This window comes from Pan troglodytes, chromosome 12 (assembly GCF_028858775.2).
Source record: "Pan troglodytes isolate AG18354 chromosome 12, NHGRI_mPanTro3-v2.0_pri, whole genome shotgun sequence".
NCBI lineage: Eukaryota > Metazoa > Chordata > Mammalia > Primates > Hominidae > Pan > Pan troglodytes.
This window is the reverse complement of record NC_072410.2, coordinates 11,437,783-11,453,013: the sequence shown is the minus strand read 5'-3', so window position 1 is coordinate 11,453,013 and position 15,231 is coordinate 11,437,783. Positions and strand designations below refer to the sequence as shown.

General features: G+C 38.5%; 1 protein-coding gene across 14 annotated transcripts in view; it reads right to left on the bottom strand.

Annotated features, from left to right (window-relative positions):
• Window positions 1–225: 225 nt before the first annotated feature.
• Window positions 226–15,231, bottom strand: part of ANAPC1 (anaphase promoting complex subunit 1) — a 116,835-nt gene continuing 101,829 nt past the window's right edge. For all 14 annotated transcript variants that reach the window (XM_063789425.1, XM_063789426.1, XM_016949243.4 and 11 more), the window contains 7 exons: window positions 14,986–15,053; window positions 13,460–13,598; window positions 11,468–11,554; window positions 9,844–9,939; window positions 8,026–8,224; window positions 3,497–3,631; window positions 226–571 (listed from right to left, as the gene is read on the bottom strand). In XM_063789425.1, the coding sequence (XP_063645495.1) occupies window positions 456–571; window positions 3,497–3,631; window positions 8,026–8,224; window positions 9,844–9,939; window positions 11,468–11,554; window positions 13,460–13,598; window positions 14,986–15,053 (840 nt within the window). In that variant the 3' untranslated portion in view covers window positions 226–455. The remainder of the gene's footprint in view (window positions 572–3,496; window positions 3,632–8,025; window positions 8,225–9,843; window positions 9,940–11,467; window positions 11,555–13,459; window positions 13,599–14,985; window positions 15,054–15,231) is intronic.

Sequence of the window (15,231 nt, the reverse complement as noted above, 5' to 3'; positions counted from 1 at the left end):
ACAAACTTATTTTAGATAGGACAACTGTGACATCTGAGGAAATGCTAAAGCGCTCTTTTGCCACAGAAAGTAAAACTTTATGACATAGCTTCTTTTAAAACTTGGCATTTTTGGACATAGTCACTTCACCTATACCACCACAGTTCAAAGACTTTAAAAATCAATATTCACTCCAGCAACCCCTGCTCTATTCTCTAAGTCCAAAACTAAAGCAATCATTGAGAGTTTTGAAAACAAACCAAAAACTTTATTTACAAAAGTAAATTTTAACTTGCTTTTATATATCATATAACGTTAATGATGACAGCAACAGATTTAAAATACATTAAGGTTTGTGCAGCTCATTTCCCCCTAGTTATACCATAAAACTTTATAAACATTGCTTTAGCTTTGATGTTTGGTCACGTTTTTTGTGCAGAAGTCACGTTTCAGGGTAGGTTCACCGCCAGACACGGTCACATCACCATTGGCTGTGGATTTCCAAGAAGCAAAGGAGCCAATCTCAGCAAAGCTCGCACTGGCATTTTTAGCTGCTTAAATTTGAAGAGCAGTTCAGCAAAGCTTGTGCTCCCTAAAATGGAAATGGGGTGGGAAGGTCACATCTCTAAATAAATTCAGCCATACCTCTCCTTTCAAGGAAGCTTCAGAAACATAATCATGTTTAAAACAGGCATTTTTCCCTTTGAAAATGACTATGCAAAGACAATATTTAAAATTATGAAATTCCTTAATACACTGTAATGTAAATTGAGTATCCCTTTTCCAAAATGCTTCCAAAGAGAGGTGTTTTGGATTCTGGATTTTTTTAGATTTTGGAATATCTGCATTACACCTACTGGCTGAGATTTCTTTTTTTTTTTTTTTTTTTTGGAGATGAAGTCTCACTTTGCCACCGGGGCTGGAGTGCAGTGGCGCTCTCTCGGCTCACTGCAAACTCCACCTCCTGGGTTCACCCATTCTCCTGCCTCAGCCCCCCGAGTAGCTGGGACTACAGGCGCCCGCCACCACGCCCAGCTAATTTTTTGTGTATTTTTAGTAGAGATGGGGTTTCACTGTGTTAGCCAGGATGGTCTCGATCTCCTGACCTCGTGATCCGCCCGCCTCGGCCTCCCAAAGTGCTGGGATTACAGGCGTGAGCCACTGCGCCCAGCCCCGGCTGAGCATTCTTAATCCAAAAATCCCAAATCCAAAATGCTGTAATGAACATTTCCTCTGAGCATCATGTTGGTGCTCAAAACGTTTTCAATTTCAAACACTTCAGATTTCAGATTAAGGATACTCAAACCTGTATATGATTTGATAGAATTTACCCATTCTAGACTTCAGAAAGTGACCTATAACTACATGTGATACTAATATTGTTTAATTTTATATATATATATATATATAAATTCTTTAAATATAATGTGCAAAAGTGCCTGTCTACCTTCAAATACTATCTAAGTGGTATTTTACTGGTTCTAATACAGTTGACCATTGAACAACCCTGTTTGTCCAGCCTGGCCTGAAAAGAAGTCTATACTTTCAAAATGTCTTCCTTTTCCTTTTAGTAGTTTGACTATTAATGTGACTAGGTATGGTTTTCTTTGTATTTATCCTGCTTAGGGTTCACTGTGGGTTAATATTTAACACCATTTTTCAAAATTCTTAGCTTCTGTCTCTTCAAATATTGCTTCTAACTCATTTTTTCTCTCCTCTTATTCTCTTATTCCAACCCCATGCATGTTTTTTTTTTCACGGTTTCCACATGTCTCTTGTACTCTTCTCTGTATTTCCTAATCATTCTTCCCTCTGTGCTTCAGTCTGTTTACTTTCTACTTGTCTTCCAGCAGATAAGTGTCTTCCAGTTCACTTCAAATAATCCAATACTGAGATCTTCATTTCAGTTACTATATTTCTCAGTTCTAGAATTTCCATTTAACTCTTTTTTATTGACCCCAGGTTTCTGGTGAAATTCCCTATCATTCCTTCTATTTTCCTGGAAACATTAGACATAGTTATTTTAAGTCCCAGTATGATAACTCCAATATCTGAATCACACATAAGTCTGTTTCTATTATGTTTTTTTATTATTATTATGTTTCATAATTTTTGATTCAACACTGAATCCTGTAGACTAAAAATTGCGGGGGCTCTGGGTATGTTTTCTTTCTCCTATGAAGGTTACATTTTCTTCTGTCAGGTGGGGAGAAAGCACACAGATCACCTTAGTTCTGCTCTAGGCTAATTGTAGGTCAAGTCTGCTTGGAGTGAAACTGAAGCAGACCAGATCTAAAATTAGGCTAGAGCAGGCTTAGGGCTTGGCCATGTATTAATTCACCTGAGGAGCTGGGATGCTGATCAGAGCCACTTCACTTTAACAAGCGTTGAATTCCACCCTTTGTCTCCTCAGTCCTATGCTGCTGCTGACATTTTTGCTTACATTTTTGGCCTTGTGGCTTCTGCTAGATCTCTTGAAGTCTTATCCCATGTATATGAAGGCTAAAATATCATTAAGTAACTCAAGGGAAAGGTATATCCAGAGTCTGAGTTATGATTTCTATTGTTCTCTCCTGCCTGAGACTGTGTTCCTCAAGTTCTAGGCTCTTGGGCAATCACAAACCCAACCTCTGGCTCCTCAGCCCTGCAGCATTGCTGCTTTTTGCTGGCACTCTACTTCTTGTACTATGAACTGGCAAATGCCTTTGGGGGAGAAGCTAGGGTGAATATAAAGCTCTCCCTGTTGTACTTCCCTTTTCTTATTTTTTTTTTTTTAGCTTTTATATTTGTTTTTGAGGGCAAGTGAGTCCAATAAAAGCAATTCCATCATGGCCATAACTAGAAGTCTCTAGATAGTAAACTTTTATCAGAGGCTTGCAAAACAGCAAAAAACTAGTAATGTAATTAAACTTCAAGTTTAAATGATTAAATGGAACAATCTTTGCCCTTATCAAAAAATATTTTTTTTGAGAATCTCAAAAAAATTGGGTGCTTAGAATTCATCATATCTTAGTATTCAGCTTAATGGATAAATTTTTTTTATCTGTTTCTATATTCTGAAAAATACAATCAGGTGATAACACTATTAATTTTTAAAACTATTATAAAAAAATTCAAACACAAAATTAGGTATTTATTAGTTGTAAAGCTTTGTAATATTAGAAATTAAGATTACATGTGATTGTAAAAAACCCAAGTGAAAACCTAGAAAATAAAGAAAAATAGCTTTAATAAAAAAATCAATTAGTGAAGAATAATATGGAATATTTAGTTTATTAGTATAGATCAGTGTTTGGGGCTCTGTGAAGAAGAATCCATCCTTTTCTGAATAAAAATGAAAGTTATTCATATATAAAGTTGATAATTTTTTCTTTTTTGCTCCAAAAAAGTCCCTAACAATGACACTGCAACATTAATGAAGAGGAAAGTCAAACTAGGGGCAGTAACTACCGAGAAACTAGAACATAAAGGGATAGGTAACAGAGGTACTGAAGATAAGACTTAGATATGCAATTACCTTCTAGTCCTATAGGTGGCAGGTGCCGTGGAGCTGGCACAGAGTGGTAGACGAGGAAGCAGGCCAGCATGCTCAGCTGTGATTCCTCCAAGGGCTGCCCGCTGAGGTAGGCGTGCACACACATATCACCCCCGACTGTGAGAGAAACAAATGGAATGGAACCAACTGATGACAGAACTGAGAGGCACAAGAAATATCTTCTATTACTTTTTCATCAAGAACTTATTGAATGCTCAGCATATATAAAGCAGGTTCTATAGCCGGTATTGAGGCTACTCTGACAAGCTAGACTGAGTCCCTGTCATTGTAGAGTTTAGAGTGTTGTTGGGGGAGACAGATATTACACAAATAATGACACAAACAAATGCATAATTACAAATTGTGATGCGTGCTATAAAGGTGGTCACGTGGGTGTCTCCCCGAAATAGCCCTTGTCACACCCTACCCTCCACCATATATGATATTTGATGGGACTGACTTCAGCTCCAGAACTAGATCCTTATTAGTCTTGGCCAGGGGTCCTCAAACTTTAACATGTACCAGAATCACCTGGAGGGCTTGTTAAACCACAGATGAGTGGGCCCCACTCCATGCACAGAGCACAGAGATTCTTATTCAGTAGGTCTGGGGTGGGGCCAGAAAAACTCCATTTCTAACAAGTTCCCAGGTCATGCTGCTCCATAAACCACACTTTGAGAATCACTGATCTTGGGTGATCAAGGCAATCCCATTCTCCTGATACAGTGTTAGTTCAGAGACAGGCAGACCCAGGCCATTTTTTCAATAAGAGACATTCTCTGCCACAGGGATAGATTGAGGGGTGTGCATGAGATGCAACTCGAGCCAGAAACCTGAGGAGGTACTTAATGACAAGCTTGCTGGAGGCTCCAGGGAAAGAAATTCCCTCATTCTCATCACAAAACTCCTAGAAGCAACTCTATTCTTCGTCTGAGTATCATGCTGAGCTACAGGTGAACATGTTACAGCCATTTGATTACCATCCGAAAAATGCACTGAGGATAAAGTCATGGCACAGAATGTAGCTGATGGAACCTCAGAGAAATGGAGTTGAAGACACTGGAAAAAGATGACCCTTTACGTGCCTTACCTGCAGACCTCTAATAACATAGGCATACTTGTGTCCTTACTGTTTAAAGGCAGGTTAAGTCAGGCCTTCTGTTACTTGCAAACAAAGGCATTTTGATACAGAAAAAAGGTAGAGAGCATGAGCGGGCAGGCTAAAGATGTCTGGAAAGCTGCCTGAGGGAGAGTGGTCTTGGAAGGCCTGGGAGGAAATGCCATTAAAACTGAGGCTGCATGGATAAATATGAGTTGGGCAGGTGAAGAATGAGAGGAAAAGGTTCTAGGGAGGGAAAACAGCATATTCAATGGCCCCACAGTGAAAAGGAGCTCAGTGTTTTTGAGTAAGTGGAAGGGGCCAGGGTGGTGTGAGGAGCAAGTGGTATAAAAGAGGCTTTGTTGAGGAAAACAGGCGCCTTGCAGGTCACACAGCTCCTGGTGCCACACAGTAGGGATTTCTTTCACAGCTGAATCAGGAGCCATTGAAAAGCTTTAAGCAGGAGTGTTACATCAGTTTATTCTTTAAAAGACTGTTCTGTCAGTTAAATTGAGATGGTTGGAATGGAGATGAGAAAAAGCAAGGAGGCTATTTAGGAGGCTATAACAGTGGTCCAGGCACAAAATAATCATTCTGTTCTAGGTAGAAATAGTAAAATGTGGACAAATTCAAGAAATATCTATGATGAGGATTGAAAGGCATCAGCAATGGGTCAGCTATTGCAGAGAAGGGAAGGAGGGAAAGGAGCAAGGATGACTTCCAAAAGGGTCAACAAAGGAGTGACAGTGAAATGGTGACAAATACTGAGAATTTTTAAAGAGGATTTTTTTTAAAAATTGGGAAAGTGTGCTATGACAAAGTCAAGGGAGGCTCATTTCAAGAAGGAAAATGTAGCTAAAAGCCTCACCATTGTAGAGATGGAGTGAGATGAAAACTGTAGACTCCACTGAACACAGTTGTGAGGATGTCAGTCTACTGGGAGGTGGAAGCAGAGGGAGCTCTGCTTCCTCTGGGGGTTTGGGGGAGGCAGCAGAGGGAGAAAGGTTAAGGGAGAACAGATGAGATTCTTCTTTGAACAGCTCATCATGAAGGAGAGCATGGTGGTTCAGCCTCTCTTCAATGACTTTCTCATGTCTACCAGCATTTTGTTTCACTGATTTTCTCTATTGCTTATCTGTTTTTGGTTTCATTGGTTTCTGCTTTTATTTGCTTGCTTTGGGTTTACTTTGCTTTCCTACTGCACTTGACAAGTCTTAAAAAAAAAAAAAAAAAAAGGACAATGCCAAAAATTGCATTGCAATCCACTGCTGGTGGGAAAGTAAAATGGCACAATTTGGAAAATTGAGTGTGGCAATGGGTGAAAGTACAAATGACGCAAAAATAGGAGAATGCTGGCAACTATTAAAATTGGTGTTGTGGTTTATTACACTAGTCTACTTACTTTGTATATTCTTTAAATTTCCATAACAAAATATGAAAAAGTTAATAAAACTTTTTAAAGTTCTTAAACTTGAAACCCGCTTTCTTTGCCCAAAATTATAATTTGAGGAGATAAATACTGTACAAAACATTTATATAGGCCAGGCGCCATGGCTCACGCCTGTAATCCCAGCACTTTGGGAGGCCAAGGCACGTAGATCATGAGGTCAGGAGTTCGAGACCAGACTGAACAACATGGTGAAACCCCGTCTCTACTAAAAGTACAAAAATTAGCTGGGTATGGTGGCGTGCGCCTGTAATCCCAGCTACTCAGGAGGCTGAGGCAGGACACTCGCTTGAACCCAGGAGGTGGAGGTTGCAGTGAGCTGAGATCGCGCCACTGCACTCCACCCTGGCGACAGAACGAGACTCTGTCTCAAAAAAAGAAAAAACAAAACCGACATTTATATAATATAAATTGGCTGCATTTTCAGATTAGTGTAGTGATTTAATGGGTTATCTCAGATCTAATGAGTTGTTAGTGAGTGATCCTGAAAGTCCACATATGCATCTGTGATTTTTACACACAAATATGAATGCAATTTCCAATTTTCAGTTAATTTATTGTTCTCTACCCCAATGCCAACTGCTAGTGCTTGTAAGAGAGGAGACTATATATTTAAGAGGTTTTGTTTTAAAAAAAATTCTAGTTTTTCACTAAAAAATAAACACATTTTTGATAAATCTGTGTGGCAAGTCAAATTCAATGGAGGCTGACAGCAATGCTGGAAACCACCAAATGCGCTAAAGAGCAACAAGACAATCAGGGCCCTGTTTTAGAGAATGTTCTAATCACTGCCAAAGTTCCATACATTATATGAAATGTGCAAATCAGGGAATCTGCAAAGATTTAAGGAAGTATTTCTTATCAATAGCAAAGGTCTGCCATAGGTGATCAAATGTTAAATTGAATAAAAACGAAACACGAAAACCTTTGAAATAACATGTTTTTCCCCAAAAATGAGGATAAAAATGACTATCAAAAAAATTATGAAGCTATATGATCTTTGAATCTGAACAGGAAATGACAAATACAATGCAGCTTTTAAATATAAACATGGAGAGTCTGAAATCAGGCTTTCCAAGTATATCCCTCACAACTTGGTTTACAATTTAATTTTTTTCAGAAATTTATTTCCTAGTGTTACAGGTGGATAGTTTTAAACTGAATTATATTCAAACGCTTAGGGTCTATTGATTACTAATAGTTTTCACTAATCAAAGCAAGAATTGTTTCTACTACTATTACTAAGGTTAGTATTAACCCAAAGCAAGCAACTGTCAGATATTTACTGGGAGCATTTGAATGAACTAAAAAGAATGAAAAGATCAAGGAGTCTACTCCTGAAAATCAGTTTCAGGTGTATTTAACACACAGATACATTTCCATAAATCTAAAGGCCCCATCGCTTGCCTCATGTAAGTCAGAATCACTTCTACACTGTTAATGAGTAACTACGATTTCCTTGCAATCACAAATCCTGCTGATAGAAAGCCACCACTGTGACATCACATAGCTGTGCGGTCCCAGGTTTTCAAAACTGAGTTGGTACAACAAGCTCACTCAGCAAGCACACGTCAACTTCTACATGTACATGTGGTGCCAGTACAAAAACAGGATGGCTGCTGGCCTCAGGAAGGCGACAGGCCACACCCCTAGGAAACAGGAGACAGAGGCACTGGAAAGGAAATGTGATCTGATGCTAGGGAAGAGAGAACAAGGTCCTGAGCACCAAGTGGTATTTAAAATGCTATAAATATTATCTGCCTGGGTCAGATGTATTTTACTAAAGAAGCTAAAGTAGATAATCAAAGTCTAACTCATCTAGCTGGAAACGTTAAATCTATAGCCATTCTTGCTTATACTGAGATTTATCTTGCTTACCAATGAAAAAACAAAGTTACAACAGAAAAGCCTGAACCGAATGTATCTCAAAAGCACAAGAGCGCTATGCTACAATGCTACTATTACCTTGTAGCCACTGGTCCAGGGTATTATCAATGGTGCACTTCACAACAGGGAGGAATTCCGAGTTCATAAAGAGCCCCCGCTTAGGGTGGTTCTGCAGCCGCTCCTGATGGCTTCGGGAGCTGAAAAACTCTAACACCAACTTTATCTGCCAAAGTTCAGAAGTCTCAGACATTTCTCTTCTCCCAAGTCTTCTTATAGCCTTGAAGAGGAAAGAGGACAACAATCTATTTAATCAAAGAGTGCTCTGTCTCTTTATCAGAGTTGTAGACTGAGTATTTTTTAAATGTGGCTCCTAATTATAAAGGGTCGGAGGGGGGGGTCCGTTCTGTGTTTTGATGCAGTCTGCCCACAGAGGAGCCGTCACTGGGTACAGGTGCATGGCTCACCTCCTTCAATATGGCCCTACATGAGCAGCTTGCAGGGAAAAGTAACAAAGGTGAATGAGCTCATTCTTGGCTCAACAGCTCCGAATAACCAAGACCCAAAAGGTCATAGCCAGTCACCTCTGGGAAACTCAAGCTGGGTACAATGACATGGCAGAGATCCCAGGGGGTAGAGGGCAAGAAGAACACTACTAATAATACTGCCCTTGAGATCCATCTGCAAGTCACTACAGCTGCAACCAGAGAAGATATTCATGCATAAAGACCTGCCACCCATGACTGTAAAGGTGTGAGGGTTCAGAGAGTAAAAAGACACATTCTCAGCCAGCAAGATTCTCATCCAGCAAATAACACAACTTGTTATCTGGCTGCTATACAAAGAGGCACTGTGAGAAGCAGTGCCAGCGTGGATACCATATATCCATACTTTCCAACCAAAAAAGGGTGGATTCCAGACAATAATGGCATTCTGGGCCTACTTAGTTATATTGGAACTTGGTTTTTAATGATGTTACTTAACACTGTGTGTTTTCTGGTTTGGGGGAATTATCCTCTGACTAAATATATTTTTCCATTCAGCTTTTTAGCAAATTATTTTTACCGTTAAAGGTTATTTCTCTTAGACACTGAGTCTTAGATGCTCAGCTGTGAACTTATTATATTCACTTAAAGAGCTGTTTAAAACTAGATTCTGGATCTCACCCCAGAAATTCTGATTCAATAGATGAGGCATGGAATTAAAGGATCCGTATTTTTAAGATACCAAGGCAAATTTCTGCCAGGTTAGAAAACTACTGGCTTGGCTTAACTCCAAATCTGGGTCTGAAAGATATGATAATACTGAAAAGGTGTATGTATTACTAATTTGCCTAAAGTGAATAAATTGGTCTGATCCTTTAAGAACATTATTAAGCATTATTTTCTGCATTACCCCTTTAGGCTCTTTTAAAATAGCAATAACAAGAGAAATTTTAAAATGAACTCCAACACCTAGATAACTACATATGGACTCTGTAACCTCTTGCAAGCTTCATCACATAGGTCTAATTTCACAGTACTGCCATCGCTAGGGCTCTGTTCACTAACGGCTCACATGCAGACTTCTACAAAGAGGCATTGCCAGGAGGGAGGCAAAAATAAGATGGGAGAGAGGGAGGGAGTGCTCCCCTCCTCTCCTAGTCAGGGGAGACAAAAGGGAGGAATGGGAACCCTTAAAGGAAGACAGCCCCCCAAGGGGCACTCCTGTCAACATAAAGCCCAAGCTTTTTGGATTTTTGAGAGCTTTCAAATTTTATATGGTTTCCTTTCTTAAATTTCCAAAAGCAAATGGGAAACTAAAAGGAAGGACACTAGGAACCTTACCACACTATTCAGTGAGTTACTTGAACTACAGGACAAATTTCACCAGAATTGGTATAGGTTTTTGGATCCATACCTGATCCATTGCTATGTATGCAGGCAACATCTCTGGGGTCTCCTGGGTAACACATTCATAGAGTACTGAAGAAAAGAGATCCAGAATTTCCTGTTTCTGCAGAAAATCAGAAGTTTTGTAGCACAAAGTATATTCCAAAATCAATTCAAAAACGAATTGTATAGCACTACTATGGCCCATTCTTAAGTTTTATAATGAATGACATAAAAGTAACACTACAATCTTTTTTAAAAAGCCACAGCACATGTAACATTAAACATTAATAAAAAAAAAAATTAAGTCCCAAGAGACAGTTAAGGATAGTAAGTGCTACAGAAGAGAGGAATGGACCAAACTAGGACAAAATGAGTAGATAGGACATCACAGAGCTATGCCTTGGGTTGGGCTGGGAAGAGTAGGATCCAGAAAGGAAACAGAGTTAACAAAGCTGCAAGAAAAAAAACACTGACCAGAACAAGTTTAGGGGAGGCGGCAGAGTCAAGTCCAGCTGGGGTTAAGGGTGGGCATGGGCTTTATTAGAGACCCGTGACCTGGAGTGCACAGCCCAGCTCTTACTAGCTGTGTGATCTTGGGCATGTGACATCTCTCAGTGGCAGTTTCCTCATCTGTAAGCCCAGAATGATAAAATATCTATTCTCAGGGTCATAATTAAATGACATTTAAGTATTAGCAGAGTATCCCATGTATAGTAAAGATTCAATAAAAAAGAGAGGGGAAGGTTATTTCACTTAATCCTCAAAACAATACTGTAAGGTAGGTTCTATTATAATCACTTTTAGAAATGAGGAAACTACATTTTGGAGAGGTTGAGAAATTTTCTGAAGGCCATATATGCATCCAATCTTTCCTTGTCTCTATGGTGGATTAAGTCAAAGATCTGGGCCAGGCACAGTGGCTCATGCCTATAATCCCAGCACTTTGGGAGTCCAAGGTGGGAGGATCATTTGAGCCCAGAAGTTCAAGACCAGCCTGGGCAATATAGTGAGACTCCATCTCTACAAAAAATTTTTTTAAAAAAGTAGCCAGGCATGGTGGCTACATGCCTGTAGTCCCAGCTACTCAGGAGGCTGAGGTGGAAGGATGGCTTCACTCCAGGAGGTCAAGGATGCAGTGAGCCATGATCACGTCACTGCACTCCAGCCTGGGCAACAGAAAAAACCGACCCTGTCTCAAAAAACAAAAAACAAAAAAATAAAGAAAAATCTGCTAAGCACCCTTGGAATCTTGAAGGTAACAGGTGTATGAACAATAAAAAGAAGGGTTATAACATACAGAGGAAACAGTTAATGAAATTACATAAAAATAAGAGAAAGGTGGTAAACACTGAAAACATAAAGCAGAATATGGATGGGTATCATTCTTGTAGATGACAGAAACTATCATCTGTCAAAACTGATGTCTTATAAATTTTAAGTTGTTTCTTCTATCAAGGTAGAAAGTTGCTGAATTTAATAGTTTTAGGCTATGCAAATCTATACGTGCCAAGCAAAAGTCATCCAATGTGACTGACGCATGTCATCAATCTCAAAGATAGATATAGATAGTAGAGATGTTTTGGGTGACCCATGCATAGAAATAATAACAAATTCTAGTCCTGGGGCTCGGCAAACCATAGAATATATACCTGACCCATGTTCACAGTTGGCTTGCAGAAATATTCAGCAAATGACAGAAGTGCTGGATCAGAAGTGAATGCTGAGATTGTTTCTGGCTAAAAAAACAAACAACCACAACAGTATAAGATAACAAAAGATTATTTTCCTTACGCTTAAACTGTAATACACACAGTTCTAACAACTCTACCTCCCCTTTGTCACACAACATTCCCAAAAAAACCCAGATGATGCAAACTTGCCTCATCAACCTGTTCTGCTAAGAAGTTACAAGAAGCTTTTGCACAAGTTAACATGAGCTACTAATTTATCAAAAGGCCAATAACAAACAGGTCTTCCTGTTTACACAACTCATCCAAAAAAGGCTTTTCCCTCCTTCACTGACTAATTAAAAAGCCTACCAGAAACTAGAATTGTTACTGAAAAGGTAAGGAAAAAAGAATATCACTCAAGCCAGCCACAAAAAGATAAACAGTGTATGAAACCACATAAATGAGGTACTTAGTATAATCAAAATCACAGAGACATAAAATAGAACGGTGGTTGCCAGGGACTAGGGGAAGTAGAATGAGGGGTTATTGTTACAGGTATAGATTTCAGGTCTGCAAGATGAAACAGTTCAGAGATGGATGGTGGTGATGGTTGTGCAACAATGTGAATGCACTTAGTATTACTGAGCTGTAACTTGCAATGGTTAAGACAATAAATTGTGTGCATTTTACCACAACTTTTTAAACTTGGGAAAAAAACAGTATCACTCAAGGTTCAAGACTGAAAATGAAATATGAAGGTATTACTATTTTCCACTGAGGTTTATATTTTATTTCTGAACTCCAGTAGGCAGGAAATAGAAATAGCTTTTAATTTTTATGTACTTTCTTCGTTCAAACTCAAGTCTAAACTTATCTATTTTCTTCACAAATTGGGTTAGAGTCTTTGGAATATGCTCTAATTTTTAGAAGAAGCAATACTACAAATTTAAGTTAAACTGTGTCCAAAAATCTTTCAAAAGTATTTCATAAACAACTTACTGAATACTGCCAAACAAAATTCACCAATGTCAACCCTGGGAACTATTTATACATTTCAATCCTGGGAACCATTATAAAGGCTCGGTCATAAGTAACTGACTAAAATGAAATATGAGTTGAATTAAAATAAACTGCTGTCTCCGTACTTGGAAGAACAAAGGATGCTAACTCAGTCCTCTGGCTGCCACTCATCCAGTCCGCCTGCCCCACTTTTGCCGTCTAATTATTCTTTAGGGTCCTAACTACTTTAGACTACTCTACTTTGTATCACCAGCAGGGACACAGTTGCTCATGGAATTACAGGAAACTGAAGTTAAATTCAGAAGTCTGAATGCCTGATTATGGGACAAATTTCTTGTGTTGGAAACTTATCTGAGTCAAGAATATAGAGCAAAATATGTGCTGACCCCGCCGTGGGAATGAGATTGCTTCCTACCCTCATTTATCGTAACTATTTCCTTATTTCAAACACTACTGCACTGGCAGCCGAGTACTGTGCAAATAATAAAGCAAACTAATAAAAGAAGTCTGAATCTGTCATCAGTTTATCCTCACCAAGATTAAGGAAACAAATGGTGGTTTTTAAATGGAGTTAATAATTGCTAGCTTGCAAAACTCATTTTCTATTTTTGCTATGAAATTAAGTAAATCTTCACCGATTTGAAGATCAATAATAAAATCACTATTTGTTACAGTGTCAAGATATGGTGTGACTGTCCTTGCTGCTAAATGTAAACATTAACTTACAGTATTTTACTTTATTATATATATATTACTTATTATATACAGTATTTTGTATTCATTATATTTTATTATGGCCATCACATAAAAAGCAAACAGAACCACAGTCAGTCTTTACAATCTGCAACAATGAAAAAGGAAGCAGATCCACCTTTGAAGTTTATAGCAATGGGCGAGGAAGCCAGCAATTTAGAATTATTTCTTTCCGTTTTTACCAATCAATAATACTACCTTGAAAGCCCGGGCTTCAGAGTTCCTGTTAGCAACAGTCTGAGCCAACAAACTTTGCCATCCCATTGGATCTTCTTTGTAGGAGAGCTGACCCGCCCGGAGTTTAACATATAAAACCCCATCCTTGGAAAGGATGGACCTGAAAGAAAAGGAATGAACTTAATATAAGGTATTATTGGCAGTTCTTGGCTGGAAACAGTGTTTTCCCAGTACCATGTTCACAGGAGATGAAGCTTTTACCATTTTCCACTAAGGTAAATGATTATTTACTGTGTCTAAGATTAAATCAGTCCCTATGAGAAAGCCTAGAATAAAGTTCTGTTTTTCTTTGGTGTCTAGATTCACGGAACTTGTTAAATGAGGAGGCACTTTGACTATTGGCTCAATTACGAGCTTCAAAGATAGCATTTTGTCTAACATTTCTTTGTATTCCCTATATCCCCTAGCTCTATGCCTAGGGTACATGAGGTACTAAATATCTATTAATTGGTTTGCAGCAAGAAGAAAATAATGCTGCAAATCTAAGGACAGAACAATACAGAAAACAGCTAATATATAGTCTGGAAAAATTCACATTGGGACCAAACTATAAAAACTTTTACATGCTTGTTAAACTTCCTTGAAATTTAAAGGCTTAATTGACATGCTACTTTAGGTATAAACGTATCAACACTCTAAAATAACTGCATGTGATTATTTCCACCCAAAATAAACTGGGTGAGTAGTATATATTATCTACAATAATCTTAAATTTAGGAGAACTTTCTAGCAAAAGAATGGTAAAGAGATGCAACAAAAGATGTGGTCTGATAAACACTGATTAATAAAGTTCTTTTGTGCATGTACAAATCAGCTTTACTTTCTGACATGGTTAGGCTCTGTGTCCCCACCCAAATCTCATGTCAAACTGTAATCCCCACATGTCAGGAGAGGGACCTGGTTGGGGGTGATTGGATCATGGGGGCAGATTTCCCTCATGCTGTTCTCATGATAGTGAGTGAGTTCTCACGAGATCTGATGGTTTAAAAGTGTTGCACCTCTCTCTCTCTCTTGCTGCCATACAAGACATGCCTTGCTTCCCCTTTGCCTTCTGCCATGATTGTAAGTTTCCTGAGGCCTCCCCAGCCAGGCAGAACTGTGAGTCAATTAAATCCCTTTTCTTTATAAATTACCCAGTCTCAGGTAGTTCTTTATAGCAGTGTGAAAATGGACTAATACACTTTCTTAAACTAAATCTTATGTTAATATACCAAGAGATAAGTCCTTTACTGTCACAAGGAAGTCAGTGCAAGTTTCTCAATAAATAAATATTTAGGGTTGGAGTTTGAAATTAAAACTTTCACTTTCTAACACAAGTCCTGTTTCAAAGATACAGACTGTTTTACAGAAGACATACCCTACATATAGTCTTGAATGAGATTAAAGGGTGATGAGTCACATTCCAGATAATAATCTATAATTTATACCTTCTTATATACTTCTATTCACTTCCTAAAAGGTAAATTTGAGAAATTTAATGTACTTACTTCAAGTGTTGTGTTCCTTTGCTTAAATCTATAAGCAGTTCCCAGTATCTTGGGCCTTTTACTTTAATCTGTCAAGATAAACGTAAACATAGTCAACCCAAAGCTGAAAAATATGCTCATCTGACAAACTGAAACCTATGTTTCTCAGAGGAAACAGTAACAGCCAGAAAGAGGCATCTGGAGGTTAACAAGCTCCATTTCCAGACAAAAAATGAATGTAAATCATGTTCTGAGGCCACCTAAGCT